At 41.0% G+C, this 15,448-nt stretch overlaps 1 protein-coding gene across 5 annotated transcripts; it reads right to left on the reverse strand.

Annotated features, from left to right (window-relative positions):
- Window positions 1–805: 805 nt before the first annotated feature.
- LOC120108112 (glutamate receptor 3.5-like) lies at window positions 806–15,228 on the reverse strand. 5 transcript variants are annotated; one of them, XM_039121668.1, is made up of 8 exons: window positions 15,117–15,219; window positions 14,869–14,985; window positions 14,269–14,740; window positions 12,267–13,612; window positions 11,862–12,139; window positions 2,812–2,843; window positions 1,822–2,228; window positions 806–1,733 (listed from the first exon to the last, which is right to left on the reverse strand). In XM_039121668.1, the coding sequence occupies exons 3-8, from the start codon at window positions 14,618–14,620 to the stop codon at window positions 1,275–1,277; spliced, it is 2,874 nt and encodes a 957-aa protein (XP_038977596.1). In that variant the 5' UTR covers window positions 14,621–14,740; window positions 14,869–14,985; window positions 15,117–15,219; the 3' UTR covers window positions 806–1,274. The 5 variants fall into 5 exon arrangements, with proteins under 5 accessions (XP_038977596.1, XP_038977598.1, XP_038977595.1 ...); XM_039121670.1 differs by having other exon boundaries at window positions 14,269–14,737; window positions 14,869–15,217; XM_039121667.1 differs by having other exon boundaries at window positions 14,869–15,217.
- Window positions 15,229–15,448: the final 220 nt, after the last annotated feature.

The raw sequence follows: 15,448 nt of genomic DNA on the forward strand, positions 1-15,448 counted from the left end.
TGACCGCCGGTTCACTCGGTAATAAATGCACTTGCCGTCTACGAACCCCAGGCCCACTACGGCCGACGGTTCAACCACTCCAACGGGTCTGGTCACCCACGACAACTCCCTGACTCCGGCCTGATTCGACATTATTCTCCACTATGCCATTAATGGGCCAAATCGTACCCAATTATCACAAAAGAAGACAAATTCCCCTGTCACCTCCCAGGTAACATAATACCCTTCTATAAAAGGAAACCTGGGAGGAAAGAGGAAGGGGACCGGAAGAAAAAAGAAGAAAACAGCACAGACACAATTGAACAAAATATTCTTTTCTTTGCTCTCTCCACATATCTGCCCCCTCTGACTTAAGCATCGGAGGGCCGGCGCCGGAAAGCCCGGCCACCGGCTCTTTTTTGCAGGACAGAACGCACTCTTCTTCGCTCACCCCCTCCACGGAGGACGCAGCCGGCCGGCGCACCGCCGTCCGCCCTCCCGGCAGCGGAGCTCCTCCTCCTCTGGTTTCGCGGCAGCCCCCGGATCCAATTTCCAGCAACAATATACATATACATGCGTGTTTGTAGAGAGTTTTGGTCATTTCGAAGTCCCAATTACCAAATAAGAAAAACCAATACTTAACAAGCAGATAGCAGCACATCACAACTAACACTAAACATATGCAGCTTAAATGGAAGATCATCTTTGATAATAATTATATATTGGAACACAGACAGTTAAGTTTGAATCAGTTCTGTAATTATACAGCATAAAGTTATTGCAGTATAAAGTTATACAGTATAATATACGCACATGCATGAAACCATTTATGCAATGTTGACAGGAACATATTCACAAAATTCTATACATCTTGCAAGCTTTTTCTATTTAAGCAAATGTTGCAATACCTTGGTACACACATAATCTGCATGGTCGTATTGCATTTCAATTGGGAAATGGCCAAATATTTCATGACAGCCAAGTTTATTTCTCTTTGTAATCACTACAAAGCTGTATTCAGAATAACTGAAACTTTGGTTGACGTATATGAGCAATGCAAATTTTAAATCACCAAGTGATCTCTAGTCATAACCTTGCAAAATTTGCAAGAAATTCCTTCTGCTCTACCACGTAATCACGATGAACAGCTAACTAGAAAAGTCTTCAGCATCTCCAGGCTAATTTTGTAGCGGCGCGAAAAGAACCCTTGCTTGGTATATCATGATGTCTATTGATCAGAAACTACAAGTCTACAATCAAGTCCATCCATTGGTCCCAAACAAAAATAAATCCCTCTATGCTGGTGACATGGACTGTCCATCTGAACCCGGACCACTTCGATTCAGGCTATCACTGGGTTTTCTCTTGATAACACTCTTAACTTCTTCTTCCTTCTTGTCAACAAAAGACATCAGACCCCTGAGGCTAGTTAAGCTAGTTAAGCTTGCTGGACGTCTACTACTTCCCTCGGATTCGGGGCATTCAACATCCTCTCGGCTGCTATACTTGCTATACTGACAAAGTATTCTCATAGTGAATACCATGACAGCAGTTAAACATGCCAGGCCGCTAATAAGGAAGAGGCCCCAGAAGCTTCCGAGGCTCAGCCGGTTTGAATCGATTCCTGTATCTTGTGAAGTGCATCCGCTACGTGTTAACCACTTGTCATGGATCCTTTGGAGATCACCACTCTCTGACAGTGTCAGGATGGCCGTTGACAAGTCCACTGCAAGGGGAGAGTCTCTTGGGAAGGCCTGTGGGAAGGATATCAAAATTTTTCAGACCATATGATACATTTGCAAAGAGAAATGCGATGAATGATTATGAACCTTTGATACTTACAAATCCCCATCCATTTTTGGTGAACTCCTGACCTACTGTCTTGAACTTGCAGTAATTGGACAAGAAGATCTCAACATATGGAAGCTCATCTACTATTGCAGAGACGCCCCCATTTTTTGGCCCACGCTCAAGAGCACTTGCAAAATCTTCAGGAGTGTTTAACGGGACCAACCTGGACTCATGTATGTTGAGTTCCTGTGTCAGATAGTTCTTTGCAAATGATCCTACCTGGAAACCAATTGGGTCAGTGCTGGATATCAAGCTGTCAAGACCTTCAATCCTAGAAGAGAGCTGTTGAACCGTGAGGATCGATGTCAAGCTTGCAGTATAGCTTGAATTGATAATTAGCACTACGAACAGCCATATGATCAGCACAAGCCGTCCGAGGGTGCTCACAGTGTTCTCTCCTGAAACAGACCCCACACAACTTTAACATAGGAATTTTGGACTTCCATACTCAAAAGCAAGGTTTGTTGTGCTGAAACCGAGATCCGGACCAGTTGTCCGGCGGCACGGATCGGTACGCCCTCGCACCATTCCGTGCCGGGCCCGTACCGACACAATAGAAGAGGAAGGGGAGAGGTAGAACGGGAGAGAGAACAAGAGAGAGAGAAGGGGGAGGGAGGGAGAGAGAAAGAGGGTGGTGGAGGCTGGCAGAGGGATGGCGAGCTTGCGAAGGAGGCAGGGGAGGGGACCTGACCCAGAGGCGGAGCCCCTCCTCAGCGCGGCTCGCCGGCCTCCACGGCCTTCTCTCTTCCTTCCTCTCCCTCTCCCTCCCTCCCCCGCTCGCTCTCTCTCTCTTTTCCTCTCTTTCCTTCTCCTTCTCCCCCTCCAACAGCTTTTCATTTCGGTTGCCGGAATCGTTCCGGTCCGCCGCCGGTAAGGCTCGCAAATTTATTCTCTCTTTTGAGAGATTTGTGCTAAGGGAGAAAGCAAAACCCTCAGCAACTGAAATCTCAAGATTATGGTATAGTGGTGATGTTTACTTACTGTGAGCAAAAAACATTGTTGAGAAACTAAACCTGCAAAACAAACAAAGCTGAATGAATTCTTCAGTATTCAAAGCAAAAAAGTAGAAAAAAAATAAAGAGACAAATACATATAAGAGAAATTGAATCATGATAGACCTACGAAATTAAAACGTGAAAGAAGGCATATCAAATGGAATAAGATGATAAGTTTTTTTTTTCAGGTAACAAATTTATAGTTTTCAATCCAAGTCAAATCCATCAGATATGTTAACCACCATTATTTGATAATGCAGTCAAATCATAAAGTATCCAACCAGAATTTTGGATTGAGACTGAACAGAGTAACATCCAGATTACAAACAAATAGACAGATTGATTTAAGCCATCTACATCTAGACAAACTCCAGCATGATTTTGAAACCAACTGAAAAGAGAAAAGTTCAAATAAGTCCCAAATTCATAAAAAAACATGTCATCACCACTGTTAGTAGTACATAAACACTCAGCTTTGATTATGAAGAAACACTAATCACAAATCCTCAGCAAGTAACAGCCCAACCATTACATCTAAAAGATAAACCAGGACTGCTATCCTAGCAATTATTGCATAATATTTGATTGTTTAAATTTGTGAGGTTTCAAACATTGATTTACATCTGATCACCATTCTTGATATCAGAGAAGACTAAGAAAACACATAACTGCACATTTTTGCAGGGATATAGAAGGGATTACACTCCAAAATTGCAATAACCATTTTTGATTGATTTGAAAAATTAAAGAGTATTTTTATTCTAATTAAATTTCACCACAGATCATACATGGCATTTTCCTTCAGCCAATTGAATGCAGCCTTCCTTGTGCTTAGAAGAAAAACATAAAAGATGTTCGCCAGAGTTATGTGATTATCACTCTAAAAGAACTTCTAACTACTGAAATTATAGCTTGAGGCTTTATAAAATGGTTCAATGCATGGTACGCCGTACCGGCCCGAATCAGACAGTGCAGGGCATACCATACCATACCGGTTAAGTACCAATACCCGATGTTAGATGTATGCCCTAGAAGCCAATCTGGCTGACACATTGTTAATTCTAGGAACATAATTTTGTACTTGACTATTTATTATTGAATAAATGAAATGCATCTTTTTCATTCATATTGTTATTGTGTCTATGAATCGTCCAAGGAATTAATAAGATGACGATGTATATTCTCAAGAGTTGAGAATTTGAGCCATATATCATTAGTGATTAATTTCTAAACGCTCAAGATCGATGGATCATCACGAGGACGGTGATCGATCCGATGAGATCAGTGCACACATTACTTTCCCTATGGATGGACGAGACTCGAGTCCACGGTGTGGAGACACTGAAGTAATAGTGCAGGTGCTTGTTAGAGAACAAGGGTACTGAGCGTCACCAAGACAAGAAATCACTTGGATGTCTATCCACTCGTCAGTGACTTGCTTAATGTTGCAATAGTGTGACTGGTCCTTTGACCTGCGGTGCTTCGGCCACTCACAGTAAGGTTATTGTAGTTTGACTGCACACATGCATGGTCTCTAGCCATATGAGTCTATGCAGTGTAGATTGGCTGTAGTAGGTTTCCTGTAGTAGGGTATGCACCTATAAGGAATCTATCGACCTTGATAGATAAAGAGAGATCCTATGTGATTTATAAGACTGAGTTCGTAAGACCTCGGCCGGGGCAGTATGCACAGTGGAGAAAGAGTTTTCCACTCTCGAACTTAAGTCGAATAAATCTTGACATATGACAGGCGATGGGGTTTGACGAGTTGTCCATGACCTCCGTCCTGTAGGGATCCACGATAGTAGGACTGTATCACATGATAACTGCACCTAGAGGTTCATCATTCTATTCTACTGGGTAGCCACTACATGCTGCTAGGTGTCACTGGTGGATGGTGGGACTCATAGGGATTATCTCGATGATCGATAAACCCTAATGAGTAGAGTTGGAAACGTTCCAATCTATTGAAAGGAGTTTTTAATGATATTGTGATAGAGATCACAATATATCTCACTACCAGTCAGAGTAGAACCTATGGGGTCACACACACTAGAGGTATTGACCGATCCGATGGTTGAATCGTGATTAGGAATCACAAGTAATCAATTCGATTGATAATAAGTTGAAGAAGGAACAGAGGGAAATAATTAATTGGACTTCAAACAAGAATCCTTCTTGGACTGGGATTCCTACTTGGACTGAAAATCCTATTTGGAGTAGGACTAGGATTCCTACTTGGAGTAGGATTCCTACAATCCTAATTAGATTAGGAGTTTTGAATTAAATTTGGATTCCTACTTGGAGTAGGATTTCTAGAGTCCTAATCGGATTAGGACTTCGAATTCAAATAAGAGTCCTAATTGGACTAGGACTAAAATTAAATAAGTCCTAATTGGATTAGGATTTCTTAAGTCCTAATTAATTATTAATCTAATGAATCAACATGACTCCTAATTGGATTAGGATTGAAGGGTTCAATTGAGTCATGGTTCATTCAAGTTCTAATTGGATTAGGACTAGTATAGATTGAACCCAATTGATTCATGATTTGACTTAAGCCTAATTGGATTAGGACTAAGCCACAAGAGGGACACCTAATCCTCCTTGGAGGAGGATTAGGTTAACCAAATAAGAGGGGCATGAGCCCCTCTCCTTTTCTTGGTGTGGCATGAAGAGAGGGGGCCGGCGCCCCCTCTTAGGAAGTTAGTCTAGGGCTCCTAAATTGTAGGAGCCCTAGATGGCTTTAAAAGGGGAGCAAGGGCCGGCGCCCTAAGGAATGTGATCTCCCTCTCCTTGCAGCCGTGGCCTCCCTCTCCCCCTTCTCCATCTTCAGCCGCAAGCAAGGGAAAGCAAAGGAAGATTGTTTGGTGGCCTCTTCCTCCTCCCTTCTTCCTTCCAACGCAGGGAAAAGAAAGAAGGCTGCAGGGGCTTTGATCTTCTTCCTCTCTTCATCCTTCTTCTTCCTCCTCCCAAGCACAATCAAGGGTTGATTAAAAGGGAGGACATCAGCCATCAAAAGTTATCTCTGCAAGGGAGCTAGCACCCCGGGGAGATAGAAAGCTTGGATCGGTTCCTGCTTCGTGTGGATACCCGTAGAGGCCGGGCACTTGAACGGCTTCAAGCGAATCTTCATCCAAAACCACGATCATCAGTTTGCGGTGATCATCTACCCGCATAAGGTGAAGATCTGATCTTCTAATGTTTTAAAAACTTTTTAATCCTTATCTATCTACGAACGGTTTTAAACAACGTTCATGCGATGAACGGTTGATCCCGCGCATGCCTCTTCCGCTGCATCTGAAATTTTTTGAAATTTTTCTGCGGCATGGGCGGGTTCCTAACACCCGATACAGATGGCGTACCGATACTCGGTACAACAAAAAAACTCCATACCGTACCATTCTGACATTGTGTTAGTGTGGCACCAGTATGGGGTCCGGTACCGAGACGGCGAACTATGGTTCAACGCAAGGTTTAAAAATCCAATTTCGATTTCAGTTTTGGTCCCTTAAGCGGAGTTTTAGTTTTGGCAATGTTTACACCACATCTAGACCAAAACCTATAATTCAAAGACTGATCAACAATAAGTTTTAGAAGGTTATTTAGTATAGACCGAGTAATAGCAAGTCTTCCAAAGGGACATCTTGGGCAAGCTGAATAGAAGGTTTTGGAAGGATGTCAACCTTCAAGTATTAAGGTGTAGACTGAGAATCTTAGGATGAAATACTTGTCCCGAAGTCGTATGTATCCACCAGGCCAAGTTGCGCAGTCTCCTACCAAGTGTCAGAGCAGGCTGAAACACCAAGATTTAAAGCCCAAATACTAAAATTTCAGTCCGAAACACCAAGATTTTTGGCAGAAAAACTAAGGTTCGTGACTGAAACATCAAGATTTCTGGCTGAAACACCAAGGTTTCTAGCTGAAACACCAGGTTTCGAGCTGAAACATCAAGATTTTTAATAAATACACAAAAGAAGATTTTGGCTGAAACACCAAGATTTCTGACCAAAATAATAAGATTTTTGGTTGAAACACTAAGATTTCTGACCGAAATAATATTTTTGGCCGGAATACCAAAGGCGTAGGTCGCAATACCAAGGATGCAGGCCGAGTGACGTAAACTGAGAGAACAAAAGCTATCGACTTAGGAGGAAGTCTTAGTAGAGTAGAATCCAAGGATGGTGGTTGGCCAGCAGTTACCACTACCTATGCATGGAAGGAGTGGTCGAACTACATATCATGTAAAGCAATTTTGGCCTATGTGCCACACAATAGCAAGGATAAGCCACAGTGAGTATTAATACCCATCGACCACTATTTAGCACGTGAGTGGAGTGGCGGTAGTACCTATCTTAGCAATAATGGCCCATATGGCACACAATGGCATAGACAAGTACAAGGTAGTTAATGAGGGTCATTTATAAATATTATATTGTAATGCTAAAAGAAAGATTTTTCAACTAAGAACACATCAATGAGACTTAATTTATGTTTATTATCTTTGCATTAGTTTTACATTATCTCGCACTTTATTGACCAGTACCAGTAGAACTCTACCTTAAAAGTAGGAATATACTCAAACTGTATTTCAGGAGACATCCTAATCTAATCCATATTTTGAACGACAGTGTGACGTTGGCGAAAGTCCTTAAAGGTTAAGGCACATGGACCTATGCTACTCTCGTATCCTCCTCTCGATTAACCTCTTTCTGGCTTTTCGAATGTCGGTGTAATACCCGCACAGCTATCTAACCTTTGCCTCGAGGAGTTGTGAAACAAGCTTTTTAGTATGCCCATCCCTAGGCGGCAAGAAAAGCCTTGTGCCAAGTAGGCAGTTTCGATGGTTTCTACTGTTCCACACCGAGTTTTAGGTTTCCGTCAAAAAGTTAGAAAAATCTTAGAAAAAAAGTTATGAAAATAATACGAGGTAAAGTTATTTCATATTATTTATTATATTTTGAATTATTTAGGATTATAATTTGTGTACTTTGGGTAGATCTAGGTTACCTGTAAACTATATTTAAACTTGATACGTTACAACAAAATTTCTACCCCACAATAAGATATATTGTGTTTTTACCACACTTCACATAGCTTTGCTAAATTACCTACACTTCTCTTTACTTTTAATAAATTCCCCATATTTACTCCTTTTTTTATTAAACTAAACTTTTCCCTCTATGTATTTCATTCTATTCCAATTTTTAATAGCTTAGTTAAGCAAGAACAAATCCATCTACATCGATTTTAATTCTATTTCCAATTTTAATAACTCACTAAGAAAAAAAAGTGATCTACGCATTTCAACCTACCCATTTTTAGTAGCCTATCTAAGCAAGAAAAATAATATATATATATAAAAGCATGTTTCATTCTATTTCACTTGAATAACCCATCTAAGCAAAAAAGAAACCCATACAAATAAGAACAAATTTTATTTCAATATTTCAATATGCAGCTTACCCATCATAATAACAAAACTTCAATACAAATAACACAAATTTGATATTTAAAGCCTTAGAAAAACATGGTTCAACAGTACCTAGTCAATTTTAGAAAATACTAACAACATTAACTTATTAAACAAAAAAAGAAAAATAATAGTTTTGGTTGGTTTCAGATAAAACTACAAAAACCAAGTCAAAACTGACCGGTACTAGCTGAAACTGGACCAAACTGAAATCTTCGGTCAACTTTGGATTGGTTTTGGTTGAAACATCAAACCTTGGTTTAGCCCCACTTGCTAGGAGTTCTGCCAATTACCTTCATTATTTTCTATTCCTAGCATGATTATTTGTTCAGCGTTGTGCAAATTCTTGAGCCACTATTTAAGCTTGCTGATGGGCTTCCATTATATCCAACATTACGAAGTCATCATGATGATGTCAACAATGCTAATGCCTTTATGTACTTGTGACTCCTAATCTTAGAATATAAGCATTCTATTAACTCATATTGTAGCCGAGCACTCAAGCCACCATCTATCCAATCATGTTCATGCAATGGCTGCTACATTACGTTCTTTGCTTTCTACATTTTTCATAACAAATATTTTATCTATCACTAAGGTATGCCGTCTCGGTATCGGGCTCCGTACCGGTGCCACACTATCACTGTGTCGTTATGGTATGGTATGGTATAGAGCCGGTTCAGCGTACCAAGTGTCGGTACGCCTCCTCTACCATGTACCGGTACCGAATCGGTACAGCACAGTACGCCCCACATTGCCCAATTCAGTATGGTACAACAAACCTTGCTTATTACCAATCAGTCCATTTATGTTGTGGCAAATTCTGCATAAGATCCAAACTGGTCTCTTTATCTTTATTCCCTGATTTAAAATGAGATATTACAACAGCAGCCCACTGGCCATCACATTGACTTCCACAACGTGAGAGATAAGGTCTAAAACCCATAAATTGACTCAAACACAAGCACCACCATTAACAGACTTTGCTGCCTTCTAACTGCTCTTCATCCACACCATCAACTTTGTTAAGGCGTGATACACATTGTCGATACCTTCTCCTACAGCTTAAATTTTTGGGGTCTAGTGACAAGTTAACATGGTATCAAAGCTGAAGGTCATGGGTTTAAATCTTATTTACTCAAGTTATTCTTAACTCATTATCTTGAGTAGTTATGCAAATTATGCAACGTCATGCTGAAATTTGTGCAAGTTGGTGTAGCGACAAAGCATTTCTGTGTGTGTATCAATAGGATTGCCAACCCACAAGAGAGAATAAAATAAGCAATAAACTAGGCACACAAATTTTACATGGAAGGATCTCAGGAGGGAAAACCTAAGAGGCAGTAAGATCAATCCACTAAGCAATGAGTAGTTACAAATTCACCACTCAGGCCACTTAATCCTATCCTGAGGCTCACTGCTTGTATACACAACACATGCCAGTATCACCTAACCATAAAAGTACCAGGGAGGATCACAAGCGAAAATATGTAGAGATCAGAAACAATACCGAGCAGGTGGATGCGACAGAACGTGCCAAATCTTGAACTGATCCTGCATGTCAATATCTGGAGCTGACAACAAATCACTCGAGGAGAGTTTTTTCTCTCTCTTCTCTTTTCTTCCCACTTTTCTCTCCTCTCTCATGTGTGTTGCAGTTGTGCTCTCCACCATGGCCACAACAGTGCTTTAGTGTTTTATTTTGATAACCACACCCATCACACCACTCTCTCTCTCTCTCTCTCTCTCTCTCCACTCACTTTAGGAAAGGAGAAAGGCATGGATCAAAACTAGACTAGGATAGGGGTCCACATGAGGCTGGACCCTACCCCAACAGGTAAAAGCTCAATATATATTGTCAGTCCCTTTCCTTGATGGTTTAAGGTTTTAAGGTTTAGTGGTAAGTTAACATGGAACCAGAGTTGGAGGCCATGAGTTCAAATCCCATTTACTTGGGTCATTCTAAACTCGTTATCTTGAGTTGCATTTGTGCTTTCACATGCATGGTCTGGGTCATGGTCTGCCGTACCGGTCCGTACTAGCCGAAATGGACCAGTACGTACCAGTCCGGCCTGGGACCGGTATCGGATCAGCGTGAAATCCAGTACTAGTAGCTTATCGTTGGAGAACCAGTATGGAACTCGTACGGACCGGTACGGACCGGTACGGGACCGGTATGGGACCGGTACGGGAACGGCATGGGACCAGTATGGGACCGGCATGGGACCGGTACGTACTAATTCGGGCCACCACCGGTACGCCGACCGGTACCAGTACGGCGGACCTTGGTCTGGGTTCCACGTGAGTGGGCGTTTCTAGGCCTAGCATACATTGTTGACACCTTCTAGTGGTAAGTTAACAACTTAGTCTATGCTATAGTCCACCAATGCTTCACAATTCACTATCTAAGAATGAAAAATGGAATGAGCTCACTGTTTGTGGCACTTGGAAGGCTTGAAGCCAACAACAAAAACCAAGACAAGTAAGCTCTACCAGAACTCCATGGTGGGATTGGGGACGGATGGATGAAGCCAAAATATAACCGCTCAAGGTCACAAATTGTCTACCTTTGAAAGGCCTTCGCTATTGGAGCTCACTTTGTTCCCTCAGTCAACAAAAAGAGAGTTTCGCTTGTCGCTCTTTGCAATTAAAGATTGGATATCACAGAAATATTGCTTTTTTTTCCTAACAAATTTTGTTGACAAGAATCAGTTCCACCTTGAGTTAGGAGAAAGTTTTCTCCTTTTATCTTTCTTCTTCTTTGGGAGGGGGCACGTGGTTGAGAAAATAAATTATAAGCATAGCACCTACAGTATCATATCTATATTACACAAAATGTATGTCTTGTATATTATTGTTGCATATCTCTTCGATCCTTGATGTGGATAGGTAGCTTTGTTTATAACACTGTATATGAATTGTATGTATACAATATGAATCAAGGTTCACCATCTCGATACCGGACCCCGTACCGGTGCCACATTAGCACAGTGTCAGTACGGTACGGTATGGAGTTTTTTTGGTGTATCAAGTATCGGTATGCCACCCATACTGGGTACTGGTACCGAACCGGTACGGTACGCCCCGTACCGCCCAGTTCAGGCCGGTACGGCATACCATGATTTGAATACACATGCATCCTAGAGTGTTATATGCTCATTTGGATGCAGGTTCTATAGGTGTATATAATGATTTCTTTCTCTAAGGAGATAGTAGCACTCATTCCAGCACTTGCACTCATATTTGATAAAATGTGTTGAAAAGAAAACGACCTAAACTACTGTAAATTCATAAACAATCATTTCGTGGATTCAACTTAATTGATGGAGATTGTGTTGTCCCCTATAAATTATTACTCCTGTATAAACAGTAGAGAAGAGAAATTGCAGTAGAATATATCTTTAATATTTGCAATAATTGGTTGCCACCAAGTCATATCAAGCTTTTTTTCTTGTTTTACCAATTCATATCAAAACATGTGGTTTAGCAGCTTTCAATCGAAAAATTGACTGTTTGTATATGTTTTATCCATAAAAAGAACATAAGTAGTCAAGGATACTGACCAGAATATTGTCATAAGTTGGTTCCTTGGAGATCCACGAAACTCAGGATTTGTGCGATGCTCAAGAATCCAAACAACTGCTCCAACGAAAAGAAAGAAAACCCCTGTGACACACCACATCGGTACAGTGAATGGTTTTAGGAAAGCCCAAGCACTTGAGTTAATCTCTTTGACAGGTGCAACGATTACGAGGCCTGATTCAATGTATGGCTGTGTAAAATCTACAATCCTTGTTCTGTTTGTCACAATAGAAATGTCCCCTACAGCTGCATCAAAGTACTAAAGAAGAAAGCTTGTAGGTTAAGACGCTTATAGAACATAAAACATACAAATTCAAGTAAAATAGATCCATAAACTATGTACAGTTAAATCTAAAATGCAATTCTGTTACTGAAGCAATACGCACATTATCAGCAACCTTCTCCACAAGGTCGTTGTAGCTCGGATTCTTATAACCATCTCCAAATAGAATGAATGAGAATGGAACTGGATATGGCAACAAACTAACTGCAGCTTTAAACACATCAATACAGTACCCCTTTACATTATCAGGACCACTATCTTTCGATAAAAATTCTTTAAAACTTGTTCTGTATGGGACTCCTATCCTCAGAGGCTTCCCATTGTCTGGAAACACCCAACCACGAGGCTTTGTTGTGGTTTCACCAGGCCAAATGACACTATAAAGCTGTTGGCTAGTGTTGGAAGCATTTTGTGGCTTTCCATACAAAGTTTCAGGAGCAACGACCGAGAGACCAGAATAATTAGACCAGTATCCTATCCTCCGGACACCTGTCCCTCCAATGTTAAGGATATCATAGGTTGGATGTATTAGGTTCCTATCTGAACTAAACTGAACTTGACCAGTCAGGCCTGTAAAATTTGTAAGCAGCAATTTCTCAAGTAACTCATCACCTCCATCAAAGTATCGGAGTGCAGTTAAATGCAGTGTACTTCCATTTGCGTCATGCAACCGAGGATCATTAGAGAAAGAAATTGTCTGTCCTTCATTCAGGAACTGGTCAATGGCATGGGCGGCCAACAATACCGAATCATATGCAAACAACCCATAAGTGTTTAAGCTTGAGGTAGCATTCCCTTTCTGAAGCATATTATTCCATCTGGACATAAATGCTCGTTTGAGATTAGAATCTGGGGTATGATGGCGGAGAACAATGACCCCTTGTATGAAGACCATTATGTCAGGATAGGAAGGTTTCGATGAATCCAAAACAGAAGCAAGCCAATCTGTTGCTATCCACACATAACCATTAGCCATCATCCCAAGATCTTTTGCAATAGAAAAAACATCAAGCCCCGAGTCGGGGTTCACATGAACAACAAAAACGCGAGATTCCATCAGGTTCACTTGTACCAACAACTGACTAATTACACTTCTATCAGCATTAGGAGGGAAGGCAGCTTTGTATGCGATCTTAGAGCGTTTCATTGCGAGGGCATCACCTAAAGCAGTGATCCCACCTCTCCCATAATCATCATCTACAAAGATGGCAACGACCTCTCTCCATCCATAATATCCAATCATGTCAGCTATTGCATTCATTTGGAAATAGTCGTTCTGAATTGTGCGTAGGAAAAATGGATATTGCTGAGAAGCGAGAGTGGGGTCAGTTGCTGCAAATGAAAGAAGAGGAACATGGAGTTCATTAACAACATGAGAGATGACATGGGCAATTCCAGAGGATTGTGGACCTATTATGGCAACCACATCATTCTCCATCAGCTGCAAGGCTGCACAAACCACGAGCTTTCCTCATCAAACATATCCAAGACTTTGGTCATCACAAATTGTCATAAAAGGAGAAGGCAGTCCAATAACATTAGATCACCCTATGTTTGCACAAAATTACAGGCCGTAACTAGTCAATCCTTGTATTTGTAAAGATATGAGCATGTCCCTATTCATCATAACGAAAGAGAGAAGTAGGAACTAAAAAAAAACACTACATACCATAATATACTTCATCAAACTGAACAAGAAATAAACAAAGAAATTGTAAATTACAACAGAGTAACATTATAATAATTGGACATGAAAAGAACAACAGTTCATGATGACCACACTTCCCATATTAAATATGCATCTACACCATAGCTTAAAGATTTAAAGTTCGACATCCTCAAGAAACAACACTGCACAGATGGAGACTCAATTAAAAATATTCAATGCAATAACACATAACTAAATTTAGAATCCTAGTAAAAACTAAAAAGAATGCAGATAGCAGGAGACTCATGAAATCCTATGGTCATAACTTGAATAACTGCCATAAAGCACTCTAAACAAAATATTTAAATTTCCAAAAAAGGTCACTACCGAGAAGTTCCTAATAGCAAAACAATGGTAACAGTTAAAACTATATCACCAAATAATTATATCATCATACCTTCCATAATTCCAAGAAACCCACTGCAATTCGTGTCCTGTGCAATCACGTTCAACCTCGTCCCAGCCAGAAGGTTCGGGTTGCTATTCACATCCTGGACCGCGAGCTGAATCGCCAGCTTCGCCGCCCTCCCAATAATAGAATTGAAGGTGAGAAGAGCCCCTATGTTGACCACACTCGGCTTCGAGGGCACGCCGGTGCCGTTCCGGCCGGCGGCCGCAGCCCCAATCAGAAGAACGGAGAGACACAAAGCCAGAAGGGAAACTGAGCCCATCTTTGAGAAAAGAACAGACCCAAGTTTCCCACCAGTATTCCGGCAAAGGGGAGAGTGGTGGTTTTTTTTGCTATTCATGGATAAATTGACATGGTTTGCAGACTTATGGAACAACCAAAATTTCAGACCACCATGGGGCAAAGAAGAGGGATAACAAGACTTCCCAGATTCCACTCTACTGAGACAACCCACTACCTGCTGTATAAATTAAAAAGACTGGAATAAGTTTGGATGTGATTAGAATAGGACGGTACTAGATTTGGAGACGAAATACTTGGAAATCTAGAGCTGGTTAGAATAAACAAACGCATAGATAGAAAAGATACCAGATTGACATGGTTTGTAGACTTATGGAACGACCAAGATTTCAGACCACCATGGGGCAAAGAAGAGGGATAGCAAGACTTCCCAGATTCCACTCTACTGAGACAACACACTACCTGCTGTATAAATTAAGAAGACTGGAATAAGTTTGGATGTGATTAGAATAGGATGGCACTGGATTTGGGGACAAAATACTTGGAAATCTAGAGCTAGTTGGAATAAACAAACGCATAGATAGAACCAGAGATACCAGGAGAACCCAGAGGCAATATATTGACTATGGTTGGTTAAAAGGAGTGGGCATGGGATGGGAGACATATAAAGACAATGGCAGGAGCTTTGAGTGCGTGCGTGGGGAGGAACAGTTCGCACCGTGTGCTGATGAAAGGAATGACTTGTCTCGCTACCCATTGATGTTGAGGTCCACGGCCGTCAAAGAATCTCTTCTTTTCCTATAGGTTTCGGAGAAAGGCATATGATTGTTCCATGCAAAATCCTCATTTACCTTCCAATGTCTCATGCTTTATTTTGGAATATATATGCATTGATAGCCTGTAAAAAGCTTGGGACATTAACTTTTGT

Source organism: Phoenix dactylifera, unplaced genomic scaffold (genome assembly GCF_009389715.1).
Source record: "Phoenix dactylifera cultivar Barhee BC4 unplaced genomic scaffold, palm_55x_up_171113_PBpolish2nd_filt_p 001178F, whole genome shotgun sequence".
In the NCBI taxonomy this organism is placed as follows: Eukaryota; Viridiplantae; Streptophyta; class Magnoliopsida; order Arecales; family Arecaceae; genus Phoenix; species Phoenix dactylifera.

Coding starts and splice junctions, on each gene's coding strand:
- LOC120108112 (XM_039121668.1), bottom strand. CDS start 14,620: ATGAATAGCAAAAAAAACCACCACTCTCCCCTTTGCCGGAATACTGGT. Junction 13,613..14,268: donor GTTTCTTGGAATTATGGAAG/GTATGATGATAT, acceptor TGGTTTGTGCAG/CCTTGCAGCTGATGGAGAAT. Junction 2,844..11,861: donor CAACTTATGACAATATTCTG/GTCAGTATCCTT, acceptor TTTGTTTTGCAG/GTTTAGTTTCTCAACAATGT.